General features: G+C 34.0%; 1 protein-coding gene across 2 annotated transcripts in view; it reads left to right on the top strand.

Annotated features, from left to right (window-relative positions):
• The first annotated feature begins 2529 nt into the window (after positions 1–2529).
• The window catches only part of SUZ12 (SUZ12, polycomb repressive complex 2 subunit), a 30304-nt gene continuing 15779 nt past the window's right edge, over positions 2530–17054 (top strand). For both annotated transcript variants that reach the window (XM_026067457.1, XM_026067458.1), the window contains exons 1-6: positions 2530–2622; positions 2715–2779; positions 7846–7914; positions 11611–11660; positions 14837–14922; positions 16394–16625. In XM_026067457.1, coding sequence (XP_025923242.1) covers positions 2545–2622; positions 2715–2779; positions 7846–7914; positions 11611–11660; positions 14837–14922; positions 16394–16625 — 580 coding nt within the window. In that variant the 5' untranslated portion in view covers positions 2530–2544. The remainder of the gene's footprint in view (positions 2623–2714; positions 2780–7845; positions 7915–11610; positions 11661–14836; positions 14923–16393; positions 16626–17054) is intronic.

The raw sequence follows: 17054 nt of genomic DNA, 5'->3' as shown, positions 1-17054 counted from the left end.
AGCCCCTGAACTTGGTTCCTCGCTCGCGGGTCCCGTCAGGCTCGCAGGGCCGCGGGGCTCCCTCCCCTCCTCTCGGCAGCCCGCGGGGGAGCAGGGGCAGCGGCGCCTCCGCGCTCCTCGCCCGCCGCCTTTCCGGGGCCCCTTCAGGGCACGGGTGCGATTATCACTTCACTGTACTTCGTCCCTCTTTGTCTGGTGCGATCGTCCCCTCGTTGAGGCTTCATATTGGGAACTGACCTTTGCGACCCGTCCGTCGCCCCGGGGGAGTTCCCGCGAGGGGGAGAATCCCCCTGGATGCAGCGGAAAGTTGTTTACGGAAATCTGGTTCAAAAGCTCGGAGTAGTAATAAACTCGCATTGTGCTAGGAGCTTCCTGAGCGATGGGAAGGGGCTGAAGGAAATTTTGAATGCCCTGCTAAATGCATGGTGTGGTTCTGGGATTGGTGCTGTCACTGCCTGCGCTCGTTTGCTCTAGACAGTGATGGTGTTGATAACACGCTGGAGTTTTTGGTGATGTGTCAAATCCTTAATAACGTCGGCTTTCTTTTGAATCTTAGCCCTGTTAACAAAGCTTTACATTCAATAAATGCCTTCCCGCAAATAGGTCAAGTGATAAACAGAACCTTTAAGAGGTTTGCTCAGTGCTGAGTGTCAGAGGTGGGTGTGTGGGGGGATTCTCTTCCCCCTGCCCGGTCTGTGCAGGTAATGACCAGGAAAAAGTTACAGTGTAAATCCATCACAACGTGGTAACTTTGTAGTGTGATTATTATGAGAAAACAGCAATGAGTAAATACTGGATTAAGAAATCCTAGCATGTGTAAAATTGAATCACATTCTTCTTGAATGTTTTTGTCCCTTTTCAAGGTCATATGCTAGAAAAAAGATAAAAATTTATTTTATTTTTTTCCTGAGTAACATGGACATGTGAAGATAGACCTGTACTTCACAGGTAAAAAAAGTGTATTATAGAATTTTCCTGCTCAGGAAAGCTGAAGTTCAAGCAGCAGTACACTCTTTAAATTACATATTGGATGCTTAAGAGCATAATTAATGTTTTCATATATTTCTAAATTATGAGTATGTCATGTTTTTTTGCAGACTAAAATATCTGAAATGTTGCTTTACAAGTTGTGACTACTTAGTATTTTCATTTTTTATGAAAGTGCACATATCCCTTAATTTCTTTCTTTTCTTTTTTCTTGATTTCAAACGTACAGATTTTATTATGATTATACTTCTTAATTCACGTTAAGCAGAATTTTACTGTTTTCAACACTCTTTAATGACTAAGCTCACTTATGATTTCCTTCTCTTTAATAATAAGACACCTATCTACTAATATAGTCTTAGCAATCTTATATTCTTAAGTGTAGAGATAAGGCTGAATTGTAGCTTTAAAAGGGATGAAGGATTTTAAAATGCCATCCTTGTTCAATTCTGGTTACAGAATTCCATAAATAACAACATGGTTTCCAGTTATTTAAAATAAGTGCTTTACAGGAATATAAAAATAAACTATTATATTTCTAAAAATAAACTATTGTATTTCTTACAAAATAAATAGTTGGTTAGTTTCTTTCTGGGGGAAGAGGAGACAGTGCTGACAGCCTTAGTATGGGCACTCAGCATTCTCTGTTCTCTCTGTCTCCTATTCTTCATTGGTGCATTTTATCAAGCCTTTCCCAAGCCTCTTGTTGACACTACCTAATTAAGCTGGCTCTTACTTCAGTTTAAGAATAGTATATTTCTGGTTAGATTGGAATTCTTTGTAGATATAACCTGGCCTAGAGCTAAACTTTTTTTGTACTGATTTCACTTAATTGTTTAAAACTAAACTGAAGGTCCTCTTTTCTGTAGACAAGTCTTGCTTTTTTGAACTTTGGTGTATTACACCTGTTTCAAATGATGTGGCTCTTTCATGTTAGTATTGAGCATAGATCTGTTATACTCCATCAGTTTGCACTTTGGAACAGTAGGTACTTTACCAGAATAAATTGATCCTATGAACGTAAAAGGTTTTGGATATGACTTTCCTAGCTTAAAATGATCTGTAATTTGTCATAGGTAATTGACACACCCTAGTGTTGCCTTGGTATCTTGTGTTTGCCAGTGACTTTGGTGTTTTCCAGAAGGATGAAACAATCAGATACAAAATTGTCCAGTTATATAAACTTAGTATACTATTTTGGTATTCACTATTTAGGGGAAGAAAACTTACCTGTTCAACAATAAATTGTAGTATGTTGAGCTTTTTTTTTCTGCCTTTTTTGTGACTTTAAGGCTCAAAGGAGCATATTTTGATGGAAAAACAAGAACAGTCATAGCTGTCTGAGTTGTGATGCTGATTTACGGTAGCTTAAACAAGAAGTTGCTTCATGTTATACAGTAGGTGGAGTAACCTTTGACTTGTTAACTGAGACTTACTTAGACATCATGATGTTTCACTTAAACTGTGACTTTGGTAGTTGTTTAAAAAAATAATATTCAACATGTTAAATTAGATACTTTTTCATCATTATAAAGCTGTCTTTCTAGAGGTGTAGGTATGTTAGATAACATATGTTTCTTTCTCTCAGAACCAACACAGATATATAGATTTCTACGTACCCGGAATCTCATAGCAGTGAGTAATTGGTCTTTATCACTCCTTTACTTTGGGCTTGTAGGAAACTGTAAAGCATATTAACTTTTTTCTTTTTTTTTTTTCCCCTGCAGCCAATATTTTTGCACAGAACTCTCACTTACATGTCCCATAGAAACTCCCGAACAAATATCAAAAGGTAAAATTTTTTTTTGAAAAGTAATCTTAAAATATTAGCCAAGTAGCAGAAGTCAAAAAATAGTGGAGAGTGACCTGCTGTTTTCAGATGGTGTGTAAAACATTAATTTTGTTTTTGAAGAGCTTCAAAAATGCATACATCACTTTTCAGTTATTTCTGAGATCTAGGAACTTGCTTCTGCATTGTTAAGCATGTGTGTAACTTTAGGCTTGTGACTTCAATTAATATTGGGAGTACTCAAATATTTATAACCATCTGCAGGATCCTAACCTAATTCTTGAAGTTTGCTTTCTTCTTGGGGGAAAACTTCTTGGGAAGAGATGGGAGGGAGGGTAAAAAACCCAAAGACTTAACTTCAGGGTTTATGAAATCAGTGGTGCTTAATCTTAATTATATGGAACATTTTAATTTAAACTGTCACCTAATCACTTATTTTAAAAGAACTTTTATCAGCTTTGTTAAATTGTCTTGGAAAGAATCAATATACTAATATTATTAATATTCTCCCTAATTATTTGAACAGTTGAAAAATGTAAGAAGTTGGTTTATAGCATTTTATAAAAAATCCAGCAAGTATTTTGTTTAAAAAGATTGCTTTGAATTGGATACATCTGAGAAATGGGCTTCGGTTTTGACATTGCAAAACAGTCATCCAGCTCATCTGAGGGTGTTATGGCTGTATGTTAATTGACTGTAAAATACATAAATACTGTGGATTGAAAAGTGCATGATATAAGTGTATGTAATTATTAGTGCAATTTCAAAGTTCTTACATTTTTTTCCCCCCTCAAACTGAAAATCATTCCTTATACTTTGGGGGTTTTGTAGCTTAAAAACTTTTAAAATATTTTAACACTGAAGTTCTTATTGCTTGGAAACAGTTGCTGTGGAACTGAAATACTTAATCATGAACGTTTAAGGAATAGCAATAAAAATTGATTATACAGACAATTAAAATTTAAAACTTACTTGTATCCAAGGAAGATAACTTTTGGATTATCTGTTGAGCAATAGAACTTGCACACTTCTCTTTAAATTGAATAGGCTATATTTGGTATTCTCACATCTCTTGACTATTGTTTAGAGTAATGTTCTTGCCATTTTGGAATAAGGTGTCATTAGTTATAAATCTTGCAGCCACCTTTGTCTTAAAATTGTACCAGTAATGTATAACTTGAGATACTTTGTTTCTTGATGTGTCTTGAATGTGTCCTGACTTTTGATTGGATTTTTTTAACTTGAAGTTGCTGCTTTTTTTTTTTTCTTTCTTGCAACAGTTACTGAAGTGAATTGTCTATTTATTTTAAAACAGGGCAGAGCCAAATTTTAAGAAATAATGTTTAGGGCTTGCTTATTTAATTTTTTTTGCAAGTCACCTAGGTATCTGGAGCAATATATATCCTTTCCAAACTGTGCAACAGAAGTATGTTCCTGCTTATTATTCACACTAAATTATAGTTGAATGATATGCGTATGTTCTTCTTTTACCTGTCTTGTTCTGTTTCTTTGGATGTCTCCTGTAGCTGCTGGGAAACAAGTAGTACTTTGCATGTACATTGTGTTGTCCACTGTTCCAAATTCCTGTTCCTCAGCTGCCCAAGTAATGCTTAGTTTGTCTTTGAAACATATTGATTTTTACTAATGGCCATAATACTCTGATTTAGAGCTATGATTTTATTTAGATAGTGTTTTGATCCATAACAGACAGATTAATGGCCGTTTCACTCACTAGTTTTTTGAAAATATTGGCTTATTGGAATCAATTTGGTAATTAGATCTAGGAAGAATGAAGTAAAACATTTCAGTATACTTTCTTTAAAAAAAAACACAGTAATGCAACAGAAGTAAGCTAGTGTAGTTTCCTGGATGTTAGTTGGGGAGAAAAAAACAGAAATCGGTTGTCAAAGCATGTGGTGTTCTTGTGTGCCCCCACCACCACCACCCAAATCTTTCCATGCTACGTTCATCCTGTGGTCCCTCTCCTCGGCAGTCTAGTTAAACTGGTGAAAGGTGTGGCTTAAATGTAGCTTTAACTATTTAGATGTAGTAAGGGCACTGACTGAAGGACTTGTGGCAAAACAATTTCAGCTGAATTTCCCCAGAAGGTTAGCGGGGTTGTTGTTGGCAGGTCTATACTGGCAAACACTTTTAAAAGTGCACAAGACCTTAGTTGCTATTCAATATTGCCATTCATTCAATAGGAATAGTTAACATACGGTCCTGTCATTTTGGTGAACAAGAGACTTTAAAAGAAGAGAAAATACGAATTGGAGTTGGAAATCTTTCTGAGGCTTGTATTTGGAAAACTTCATATACCTAGCTTCAGAATAATAAAAATGTTAGTGGAGTTCTATTTGCAAAAGAATATCTTTTGAAAATGCATCATTGTTAGTCTGCTTATTGACTGTTACAGTATATGCATATTATTTGTTTTCCCTCTGAGACTTCTTAATTTTGCCATTTTTAATTGCTGTTCACTGTGTTGATTGCCACTTCAGTAAACAGTATCGTATGTAAAACAAAGAAGTTATTTCCAAGCTTGATACAATTTAACTATCACAATAGTAATTATAGCTCCACATCTTTTATCTCTAGCTCTACAGTAGTCTGAGAAAAATGCCAGACAAATTTATCACTTGGAGGTAGGGAAGTAAAATTGCATTTTTACCAAGAAAGTATCCATTGATGTTGGTCCATATGTTTTATATTGAGAATATTTCTGATGACCAAGATGCTTAAAATATAGAGAAATATTAATATGTAATAAGTTAATGGGCATGTGTCAATTTGAGCTAATAGTCTATATGGTTTAAAAAGAAAAGTGTTGCAAAATTTTTTTGAGAGGTGATATGTTTGGTAAAGTGATCCTTGATGAGAACTGAAACGGGTTTTTGGCATGTTAGTCTTTCTTTAGGTGTTACTATCTATTAGACCAAATGATGGAGTTGGATAAAGATATTAACTCTGTTTACAAAACTGGCTTCCCATGAAGTGTTTGAATAAAGGAATTTTTTTTATTTATTGGTAGAGTAATGGCATGCTATGATGTGACTTTTAATACTTTGTTAATTATTACTGTGCCTGACTGGAATAAGAGTGGGTGGAGAAAGGAATGCGCAAGATGCACATACTTGTAGCACCAGTAAATGCTGTTTTAAAATCCTGGATACTAGGGACAATTATAATAAAAACTGTTTTGTCTGTTATGACTGAATTGGGAATATGGTGACATATGAATAGTAATCTAGTTTAAAGAAATTTCCATATTTTTATGTTCTTATAAATCTAATACAAATGCAACACATTTGATTTACTGGGTTGTTATTTATTGGTTGCTGTTTTTATTTTTTCTGAAAGATTTTTAGGAGCTCTTTCTTTTCTTGACTAACCTGAATTTGATATTTGGGAAGGTTGAATCATTGTTCTTTTTGGATCAGTAATACTCACAAATACTAAATGCAAGCCATGTCAGATATTAGTATACCTTACAAAAGATTGTTAAACCTTCACCATCTCGAAACATGTCTTGTAGCCAGTTTCAAGCCCATATTCAAGATCATGACAGAATTTTGCTCTAGAGCTGTGTTTTAAGCAATTCTCTAGTCTGAACAGTAGCCCCAGTTTGTGACTTGGTAGGATCACGCATTGCCTTCCAAAGAGAAGTGTACTGCTTGCTGTTCTGCAGAGCAGTAGCTAATTTTGATAAACTTAAGCAAGGTGCACATTGAGACTATTTTTTTTAACCTTAGAATTCATAACTTTCAACAAATTCCCCAGTTTTTAACATGTCTTGCTCTAAAGCTGAGCATCGCAATGTTCATTTTCGTAATCCGTTCTTTAGTGGAGGTGAGTCACTTCATGAATCTGTCATCTTTATGAAACTTAGGCTGAGCACAGCTCTGGGTCAGCGATTGTTCACTACACAAAATATAGTTGTTCTCCTTGTTACCTGACTGCAACCCTGTACTTGTGCAGTGTTTCTTGTCCAGTGCTACTATTCAGCCGTTGTGTGATTTGTAACGAAATCGTGCAGATGCCTTAGATGCAGAATGTAAACAATGTATGAGGTCACAGCCTTTCTTCACGCAGGAGACTTAGGGGTGTAGACAGTGCCCACCTCATTTTGGTAAGAAATCCAATATTTGGCAACAGCTTGTGTTTCATTATTGTTGGGTTTGTTTAGAGAATAGGATACAAAGCAAGGATGCCCTCGCTACTGTTGCACTGTCAGTCTAGTCTAGGCAATTTTGTTGCCATCTAGGGCCAAATATTAATTTCCCTTTAAAGAGAAGTTGAACGACTATTCCAGAAACTGTTGAATAACCTCTGTTCATGAGTGAACTTTATTTAGCAATGAACACTTAATCGTATTGGGTATATGTAGTAGAACAGGCTGAACATATGAGCATGAACAGACTGATATTGGTAGACTTACTGAGAGAAACGATAGGAAGTGATTATTCCCTGCTACGCTGCAGTCATGTTTTTTCCTCCTCAGTGTTTTGTATGAATGCACTCAACGAGGGGCTTCAGAAGTACATTGTTCTTTGTTTTGTGTCCATTTAATGTAACTTTGTGGAGAAAGAAGTCTTTTTGCTGTTTTGTCAGATAAGGTTTTAAGTGTTTTTCATAATTATGACAAGGTTAAAATAGTAATGACTGGAGAGCTAACTTGTACCTGCATAGTTGGCATAAGTGTCACTAAGGTGTGAAGGATTTCTTTCTGAGAAAAGCTGAAATATTAGATACGTTTATAGCAACATTTGAATATGATGCTGTTAAATGACACTTTTTAAAAACAGTAGGATTATTTCTGAAAGATCTATTTCTAGTTATTGGTATTATTTTAAAACTGTTTGAAAAGCTGCACTGTAGTTGCGTTCCTATGACACAGTTGTGATACTAGCCTGTCTAAAAAGGGTGCTTTGTGGATAAAAGGCTAAGATTGTATGTAGACAGTTTTAGATATAAAATCAAGTGAATCAAATTTAGACTGAATAAATTTTCTTGTTATGTTATGGGAATAGTGGCTATGTGAAACTATTCTTTCTGCTCTTTCTTCACAGGAAAACATTCAAAGTGGATGACATGTTATCAAAAGTAGAGAAAATGAAGGGAGAACAAGAATCTCACAGGTATTATTCTGCATATATATATATGTACAAATGAGCATATGTGCATGTTAAATCAACAAGAATGTGAAAGAGAATAATTAGAAGCAAAATTCTTGCCTTTTGAAATGTTGCTTACAAAACTTTAAAATATGTACGTGTGCTAATCACTTAAACTTGGAGAAAAGCAATGATGGGATAAGTTTTTTAATATTTGTACTTTCCTTTCTTAAAACTTGTGTAGAAGCCTGAAAAAGATATTTGCCTTGTTTCTTTTTTTAAGGCTGCCAGCTGTGTCATACCTAATCTGTGTGTTGATATAAAAAAAGCTGTGGAAAATAACATAAAATTATGATATTTGGGGTTTATATAATTGTATACTTGCTATTTTTAAGTTCGTATTCAGAGTTACTTAAAGAAATCTTACTGAATCTTTTTAAAAATATTTAAAAGATGTCTGTTAATAACTGCTTACCTTTGCTTTTGTTCAGTGACATCTTTCATATCCTTATCCTTCTCAAGCCACAATACAGTAACTAGTTATAAAATCTCTTTATTAAAGACTGCAAGACCTACAACTTTCCATTTGAATTTTCTAGTGAGAAATGTTGCTTAGTCTGAGATTTTTCTTGGGATCTAACCCTTATATATCTGATACTGAAACTTTGCACAGTTCCTCTAGCTGAATTTTGAATTTTTGGGAGAAGAAGGAAGGAGAATAGTAAACTTCCCTCTTTAAGTAATGGTTGAAAAGTTTCAGTTTTTAATTCAATATAGAACTGTTGTTTCAGGAAAAAAAATGCTTACTCTATGAATGCTAATTGTTAAATTATAATTACACTGGAACCTATTGGATTCTTAATCATAATTTTTTTTCCTCAATAATTTACTTAAATTATATAACATACTTAATTTTAGTGTTGGAAAAAGCTAGTATTTTGCCAGGTCGTCTTATTCCTCTTCAGAAAAAATACTTGAGAAGTGAGCTCTTGCTGAGTTTGTAGTATTGTATTTGGCAAAAGTCAAAGTTCAGCAAAGATGTGAAATTGGATGTGATGCATTTCAGTTCATTTTCATCCTAGTCTGTCCTTGTAATGATGGGAAAAAGAGGGCATAGCAAATACTTAGTCTATTGTTTCTTGACACATTTCCTAGTGCTATGAAATGTATAGTCATTTTGTTTTTCTGTACTTGATGGATAACTGCTGTTTCACTTGGGAACATTAAAATGAGGTGAGATGCATCTTATTGGTGTTAGTGTGTGCAGGGGATTGCTAATCTTTGTTCCCCCTTTCTGTGGGGGAATAATACATTCAAATTGAAATGAATGAAAACTGACTATTTGCAAAGTGCTGTCAAATAGACAAATTAAGGTGGAAAAAAGCCCTCTAATTTTTCAAGTATTGTTACTTGCAGTCTTAAAAATAAAAGTTAATATCCCAGGATCTCTCTTTAGGCATAAGCATGTTGAAGTTTTTTGTATGGAGTATATACTTGATTTTGATTTGCCCCATAGAATTGGAGGAAAGATCAATCAAGTACTTTGTCTTTCAGCATAAGATAGCCCTCTCTGTTAGGCTTTGACCATAAATGTTAGCGTCCTCTGAAAGCTATTAATACACTGTCAGAGTTGTACCATGATGATCAAAGGAAATCAAAGGTTTGTAAGGAGACAAAATGATTGTTGTTAGGTTAGTAGACAGGTTGGAGGTGGAAAAAAAAAAGACAAAAATGAAACAAGCAAGCTTTTAGGTGTATGAACACTAATAACAGTATAATTACTATTGTAAGCACTCAAATGTAGTGAATACTATTCCTTTTATCAAGGATTTTTATATCCTCAGCGACTGTCAGCGCATGTAGTAATTTCAGTGCAGTTATTCTCATAACATTTTTGGTTCCAATATTTTTTCCTAATTTGTAACACTTCCAGTACTTAACTTTTGATGGATCATTCTCACAATATTTTATGGCTATTACAAATTCATAAGTTAATTTGATTTGATATTAAATCTGTAATCATTAAGAAAAATCAATACCATGCAAGTAAGCTGAGAAGTGACTTAGCATGTAAAGTGTTTAGAATATTTGAGTAATTAGTATGATGAATTACTGTACTTTTTTTTAGCTTAAAAAAAGCTGTATTCTTCATGTATGATCTAGCTAAAAACTGAATTACCTAAGTTTTTTGTGAAAGTATATATGATGGAAATTAAGCAATTCATAGTAAGATTTCCAGAACAACTTTGTTCTAATCTACACAATTCAGTTACAGACCCGTTTTAGTGCTCCATGTTGGCTTTATGTTCTTTTTTGGTAGAAAGACTGTAGATAACTTACAAAGCCCTTTTATATAATTCACTAAATGGATTAGGAGATGTGAATCATTCTGAAATTATAAAACGAAAACAGATATTGAAAGGCTAACCTAAGTTTCTGAAATATGTAAAGACCTATTTAGATGAGTCTTGTGGATTTTTTTACCAGCTACTCTACAGAGTGCTTCAGAGGCAACAATGCTAGATACAGTTTAGTCTGAAATTAATTTATAATTTTTGTGTTCTAGAAGTTTTATAGATTTACTATTACTTGATTTAATTATGTTGTATTCCAAACTGGGGACCCTTGCTAGGTAAATATCCTCTTTTTAAGGATTGTTCTGTGATCAGGTTGAAACAAAATAATCAGATTATAGATTTATGTGGGTTTTGCATTTTCAAAACTATAAAAATTGTGCTTGGAATTGTCTGGCATTGGTCTAGAAAAGTAACACGAATAAATGATATAAGTTGGTGTAGATGTTATCTTTCGAATGTTAAAACTGTTGGGCACCTTCTCAAACTTTAGTGTGACAAGAAGTACTAATCACCTCAGTGTTTGAGGCATGTTTGTGTTTAAAAATAGATGTTGAATGTCAGGTTGTGTCTTTTTGAAAAGTTAGTGAAGATGCTTAAATTGTATCTGGTGTTCTGGTGCAATGGACAATATTTTGTCAATACTCTACTTCAGAAATGGTAAATAAGCATGTTTGAGATCCTTTTTAATCTGGGTTTATGAATACTTGCTTTGAACTAAAATGTATTCTGAGTATAACAATTTGAATTAAAATGTGCCTACAGTCAGCAGAGTGATCAAAGCTATAAGCTGCAGGACTCTGAAATGAAATAGGTGTAACTATTATTTTGATTGCCTGTGTTAGGGGTGGTACGGACTAGATGTGACTAAGGCTGTCTAGCTTCTGCACTGCTGTCTAGCTTCWGATTCTGCTTACCAAACTTCAAATACTTGGCATAAAACTTCAATACCAAGTGCATGCTTCAGCCTGAAGTACTGGAAAACTTCATCAAAATGTCTCTGCTGTGGATGAATATCTAGGAAATGTTTGCCTGCCCATGAGGGCAAGATCTTGTGCACGCTTTAGACAGTGTGCTTTTACTGTTGTGTGAAAACCTCTACCTTTTTGTCTGAAGCAATGGATTAGAGAAGAAGAATCGTTCAATTTGCAAAGAGAAGACCCGTCTCTAACTGCATCAGTTGCAGCCTCATGCCTGCTGTATCTTGGCCGTTTCCAGGCAGGTGGAAGGATGGACTTCCTCATTGTGGTTCTCCCTCTCAGTGTAGATCTGTCCTGAAAATCAGTGAATTGTGTCTGCTGTGAAGAGCAAAATACTTGCTTGTTCTAACACATCCTTTTTTTCTTTTTCTTTTTTTCCTGTTTAGCTTGTCTGCCCATTTGCAACTCACGTTTACTGGTTTCTTCCATAAAAATGGTACGTTTGCAAAATTCATTCATCATACTGTTATCTTGTATAGCGCTTTTGAAATTAGTACAGATTGTGAGGGGAATATTTAAGTAGTGTGTTATAATCTCTGCTCTTTGGATGCAGATTTTTTTCTTTATGCTCAATTGTCCCATTAATTACAGTACTTTAAATTTAGCTTTTAACAGCTGAAAATTGTGTGTTTTTTTCCACTGTGTGTACTTTAAATATGTTTTAGCATATTTGTAACATTAAGCAAATAAGCCTTCCAGGGTTTTAGTCAAAACACAGTGATTTTTGATAAATACTTCAAGTCATCATCCATTCAAACTTTAAATAGACCTTGAGAAATTCCGGAAGAAAATGATTTTATGAAAATGTGATTTTGGGGAATTTGAAGTAGATTAAAAAAAAAAAAAAGCTTCAAGTAGTAGATTCAATGCTTTGGAATTTAAAATAGAAGTATGAGAATAAGTGGTATCAGGTAGAGCCTAGAAATAAGACAGTCCATATCAGGATTTATAAAAGGAACTGAAATAATGTATTAATGACTTACATTTGTTTTATTGTGTCTTTATGCATGACATTCAGCATTACCTCTGAATACTGGACTATCAAGTCGAGAATGTAGGATTCTATTCCTTTAATGAAAGTAAAAATTACCTTCTTTATGCTGTGTAGGCATGGGTAAATTCATTGTCTTTTTACTTCCCTGCAAATAAAAAAAAATTAGCTCAGCTGTTTATCCATTAAAATAAACTGGTGTTTCTAATCTTTCAGTTAAAAATGTCTTGAATGAAGTCTTAAGTCTTTGGATTTAAAAAGTACTTGAGGTCATGTAACGGGTTCTGTGTTCTGATCTGGAAGCTGTCATGTTTGTGCTTAACCAGATCTGCTCAGTAAGAAATATGAAAGCTACAGTTGCAAATGTCGAGATTTCAGAATCACTTCTCTATTAAACTGTAATTTTGTTCTGAGGAAGTTCCTCACATTCTCTTGGTTAAAGATCATTCTGCTCTGGAATTTCAAAATACTGCTGGTCTCACTGGGTAGTATTCATCTTGTTTCTGCTCTCAGGAACTTCATGTTATATGTCGCCTGTAATGCTTTAGCTGGGAAACTGCAAGAGATAAGGGCATCTTGGGTAGCTGGTGATAAGAACAGAGAAGTGTAGAATAAAGGTGACAAAAGAAAGTGTACACTGATGCATCTTAAATGCAAATATAGGTCTTCAAAATCTGATCCTTCCAAGAGAATATCTAACAGTAAACCTCATGTATGGAATTTAAAAAACCTAGTGGATGGGATAAATTTTCCATAGATTCTGCTGCCAGACCTTGTCTTTCATGTTGCATTTCCCTTACAATGTAGTCCTCTATAAATGTAGACTGTAGTAGATTTTCAAAGTGATAATATATTTGATGGTCTTTTGTGTGTTTTGGAATGTTTAGATTATATAAGTTGTATTAAGTTATAAGTTATTATAAGTTAATAAAGTATATTATATAAGATTATATATGCAGTTAACTATGAAGGCCTTCATTCACTGTGAGAATATATATACAGTGAGGTCATGATGATGGTTTATACCGTGTAAAAGAATATCACTAGCATAAGCAATGCACGCTATACTGAGTATTAAATATAGAAGATATTTTAATGAAGCTGACACTGTTGATATACTTATTTGTCTGGATATAAACTTGTAGAACTGTGATTTATAGATTTTGTTGAGAATTTATGCGTTTGCTAAGAAAAGACATATTTTTGAAGTCTTGTGTAAAAAGAAAAGAAATAAAATAAATAAAAGAAAAGGAAAAAAAATCCATCTGCTTCCTAAAACTGCTAGTATCTCTTTAAGATGAGTTACCAGAATTTTTAGCTGAAACACAATGTTTTTTCAATGTGGATAAAGTGTCAGGAGGAAAGCAAGTGAAGAGACGTGAGTTAAGGTGTCTTTAGTATGCTTTGCTCTTTATTTCTGTTGAGTGTAACCAAGCATTTCATTCAATGTCAGATTCTTTGTGATCTGGACTAAGCTGAAGCCGTTGTGCTTTAAAATGTCTGTGAGCCCATAATGATGTTTATAAGGTTCTCAAAGAGCAGAAGTAGCTTCATATAGAGCCATTCAGTTTTGGCTGATTCTTTTATTATTTTATTTTATTTTTTTTTTAAACCTAGTGTATAATAAAGTTTAAGGATTTTTGTTTGTTTTCTGTATAAGGGCACATTTCCAGATTAATATGCTTATCTGAATTAAAGCTCACATGATAAAAGGTTCTCTTAGTATACAGTGAAATTTAGTTTGAAAGGCAGTTCTTAACTGGCATTGCTCATAATACTGCTGGTAGTAGCCATCTTGAAGATTCCTGGCTCTAGGAAATTTATAGTGCAGAGATTGTGAAGCTGAATCTTATTTTCAAAGACTTCCCCCCCCACACACACACACACMCCCCAAGTTCTTGCAAGAGTCTTTTGACAACTATTCTGCATGGGCTTAATCTTGCGTAATTTGAATTTTTTGTTTTTTTTTCTAGTTGATAACATTTGGATCTTAAGTTTTGATGCACACCAAATTCTGGGTTTATAAGCAGTAAATAAGAATTCTATAGGGAGTAGTTTCACTCATTTATAACTAGTGTCTTCTGACTTTTCTTAAATCTACCCTTATCCTTTCTCTCTGCTATAAATTTTTTACCTGGTTCATCTCATAATATGTTTTTGGGCTGTTTTATGAACCTGCACAGAAGCTTCAATTACAGTTTTTATCTGTGACATACATTCATTCACATATATAGTGTATGCTGTTCTTTGGCAAATGGGTTGTCTTCACAGTCCATCTCCATAACTCCAGCTCTAGAATTGAGTTTCCTTTTTTGTTGGCTGTTTTATTTTTGTGAAAGAGAAGAAAGAAGGAAGAGCAAAGAAAGCCAAAGCTAGTGAGCTTACTCTTTTAAACATTAAAGATTACTATACTGATGCTTTTAATTTGGTAGTAGTAGAATTAGTAGAATAATTAGGTAGGATATGTTCTCAAGTGGGAACTTGCATTAAGTTTGAGATTTAGAATTTGACTGGAGGCCTTTGTATCTGAAAGCGACTACAGTTAAAAAGTTATTTCAGGTGGATTTACAACATTGAATAGACTTTTATCTTTTGAAAACTTATAATATTTTTCTGTTTAGATAAGCCATCACAAAACTCAGAGAATGAACAAAATTCTGTAACCCTGGAAGTACTGCTTGTGAAAGTTTGCCACAAGAAGCGAAAGGTAAAAGTGATTTGACAAACTATTAATATATATGTTAGAGCAAAAGGTTTACTTGATTCTGGAATATCTATTTAACATTGCCATACTAGAAGTTAAGGGTGAAATGATGCTGAAAGATTAATTTAGCCTTGAAATTTATTTACGACTAATCTATATAAATTGTTTTCTATTGACTGGGTAAGGGATTCTTCAAAACTAAATATATATGGGTCTTGCTCTGCTCCCTGAGAAATAACTGGAAGTTTTACAAAAACAGTCAGCTGTATTTTAATTGAATTTTGCTTGCTTGTAAGTCATGCTCATTCGCTGTGAATTTCAGCCACCTGTATTTTCGCTCCATTTTTTTATATCCCATTATTAAACTAAATCCTTATTTCTAATTAATCTATTAATTCTGTTTTGATGTCCAGAGGCTTAAGTAAACTAGGCACCCACAAATTCATAAAATTGTCTGCCTTTTAGAGTTTAGAAGTAAAAAGTAAAAAGCTGTCATTGTTTTGAATTCCTCAGACATCTGCCAAGTCTTGTCTCTTTCCTTGCTTTTTTATGTACCTATGTTTTTACATTGATCATTTCAGTTATTTGAGATTTTAGATATTAGGGCTCATAAACAATTTTCATGTCTCTCTCTCTCTCTCTGTTTCTTTTTCTTTTTCTCTTTAAGCATCTTTGAATTTGCTTGCTGCTTTAGCTATGTTTGTTTCACACCAGTGGGAAAATTATCCTTACTGCCATGGAAATACAGAAGGCTCAGCAATGCAAGTTGTGATTTTTAACGAAAAAAGTATTACACTCAGCACTTTGTATATTTTCCCCAATCATGTCAAGCTGTTTTAATGTGATTTTAAGAGTTAATGTTGTTTCTAGCGAATTTTGTTTTGTCTTGCATGGACAAATATGATAAAAGCAGGAGGTGCTGATGGTTATTTTAAATATATTTTGTTGCAAGTTTCATACTTAGACTTTCTTACCTTGTTTTTCCAATATTACACAGTGTTCCATGATCTATCTGAGAGATACTGAATATAATAAATCTGAGGTAAGTGGTTCTTTATCTCTCAGATAGCTCGTAAGTGCACTTTGTAATATTGGAAAGGAGAAGATAGGAAGCCCTTGGAATATATATATAACCAAAACATTTAATTTCTTTAGGTAAACAGAATTAAATTAGCATTAATGGCTGTTCTACAGTCTTTCTGAATGCTTCATGTTAGTGTTAATCACTTTGAAAAAGATGGCTGCTGCCAGAAGTGGTTATAAGATACCAGTTTTATTTACACTTTCAAGTATCTGTTTTTACATTTAAAACCTGAGATTGTTATTCCAGATTTTTTTATTTACATCTGTTAGAAGGCTTGTTTTCAATAAGACAGCAGGACAAGTGCAGTTCATAAATTATATAAATTTAACACTTAATGTCTTAATTTTGTATTCTAAAAAACTAAACCATAGCTTTCTTGTTTTCCTGCAGGATGTCAGTTGTCCAATAAGGCAGGTTCCTACAGGTAAAAAGCAGGTGCCTTTAAACCCAGACCTCAGCCAAATAAAACCAGGCAACTTCCCATCACTTGCAGTTTCCAGCAATGAATTTGAACCAAGCAACAGCCATATGGTGAAGTCTTACTCATTATTATTCAGAGTAACTCGCCCAGGAAGAAGAGAATTTAATGGACTCATCAATGGTGAAACTAATGAAAACATTGGTAACTTCAATCTTTAAATATAGTTTTGCAAGGTTTACCTTGTAGTCTTGTATACAGTTGTCTTAATCTGCACTGTAGATCATACTCAGCGAAGGGCAGTAGTAAATGAGTGACTGAATTGCCTTTCACTCGTTTTCAGCCTTTTTCAAGAGAGGGCTAAAATATAGTTGGTAGTTAGAAACTTTGCTTCTATTTTGGGGTAAATTTAATACCAATTTTTAGTAATTTGTGACGATCAAAGGGAGGGCCAACACTGCTGGGGGTGAGTAATGTAGGAGAAATCTGCGGTTTCTATAAACAAATTAATAAAGCTATTTTCATAATCATATCAAGGCATGATGTGCTATATCACAAATATTACAGCCTTGAAGAGTACCTGTAGAATAAAAAACTTTTTTTCTATTCATTTTATAACTACAAGAGGAAGAA

The sequence above is a fragment of the Apteryx rowi genome, unplaced genomic scaffold (assembly GCF_003343035.1).
Source record: "Apteryx rowi isolate R43461 unplaced genomic scaffold, aptRow1 scaffold_26, whole genome shotgun sequence".
Lineage (NCBI taxonomy): Eukaryota > Metazoa > Chordata > Aves > Apterygiformes > Apterygidae > Apteryx > Apteryx rowi.
The sequence above is the reverse complement of the archived record's forward strand: the minus strand, read 5'-3'. Positions and strand labels throughout refer to the sequence as shown.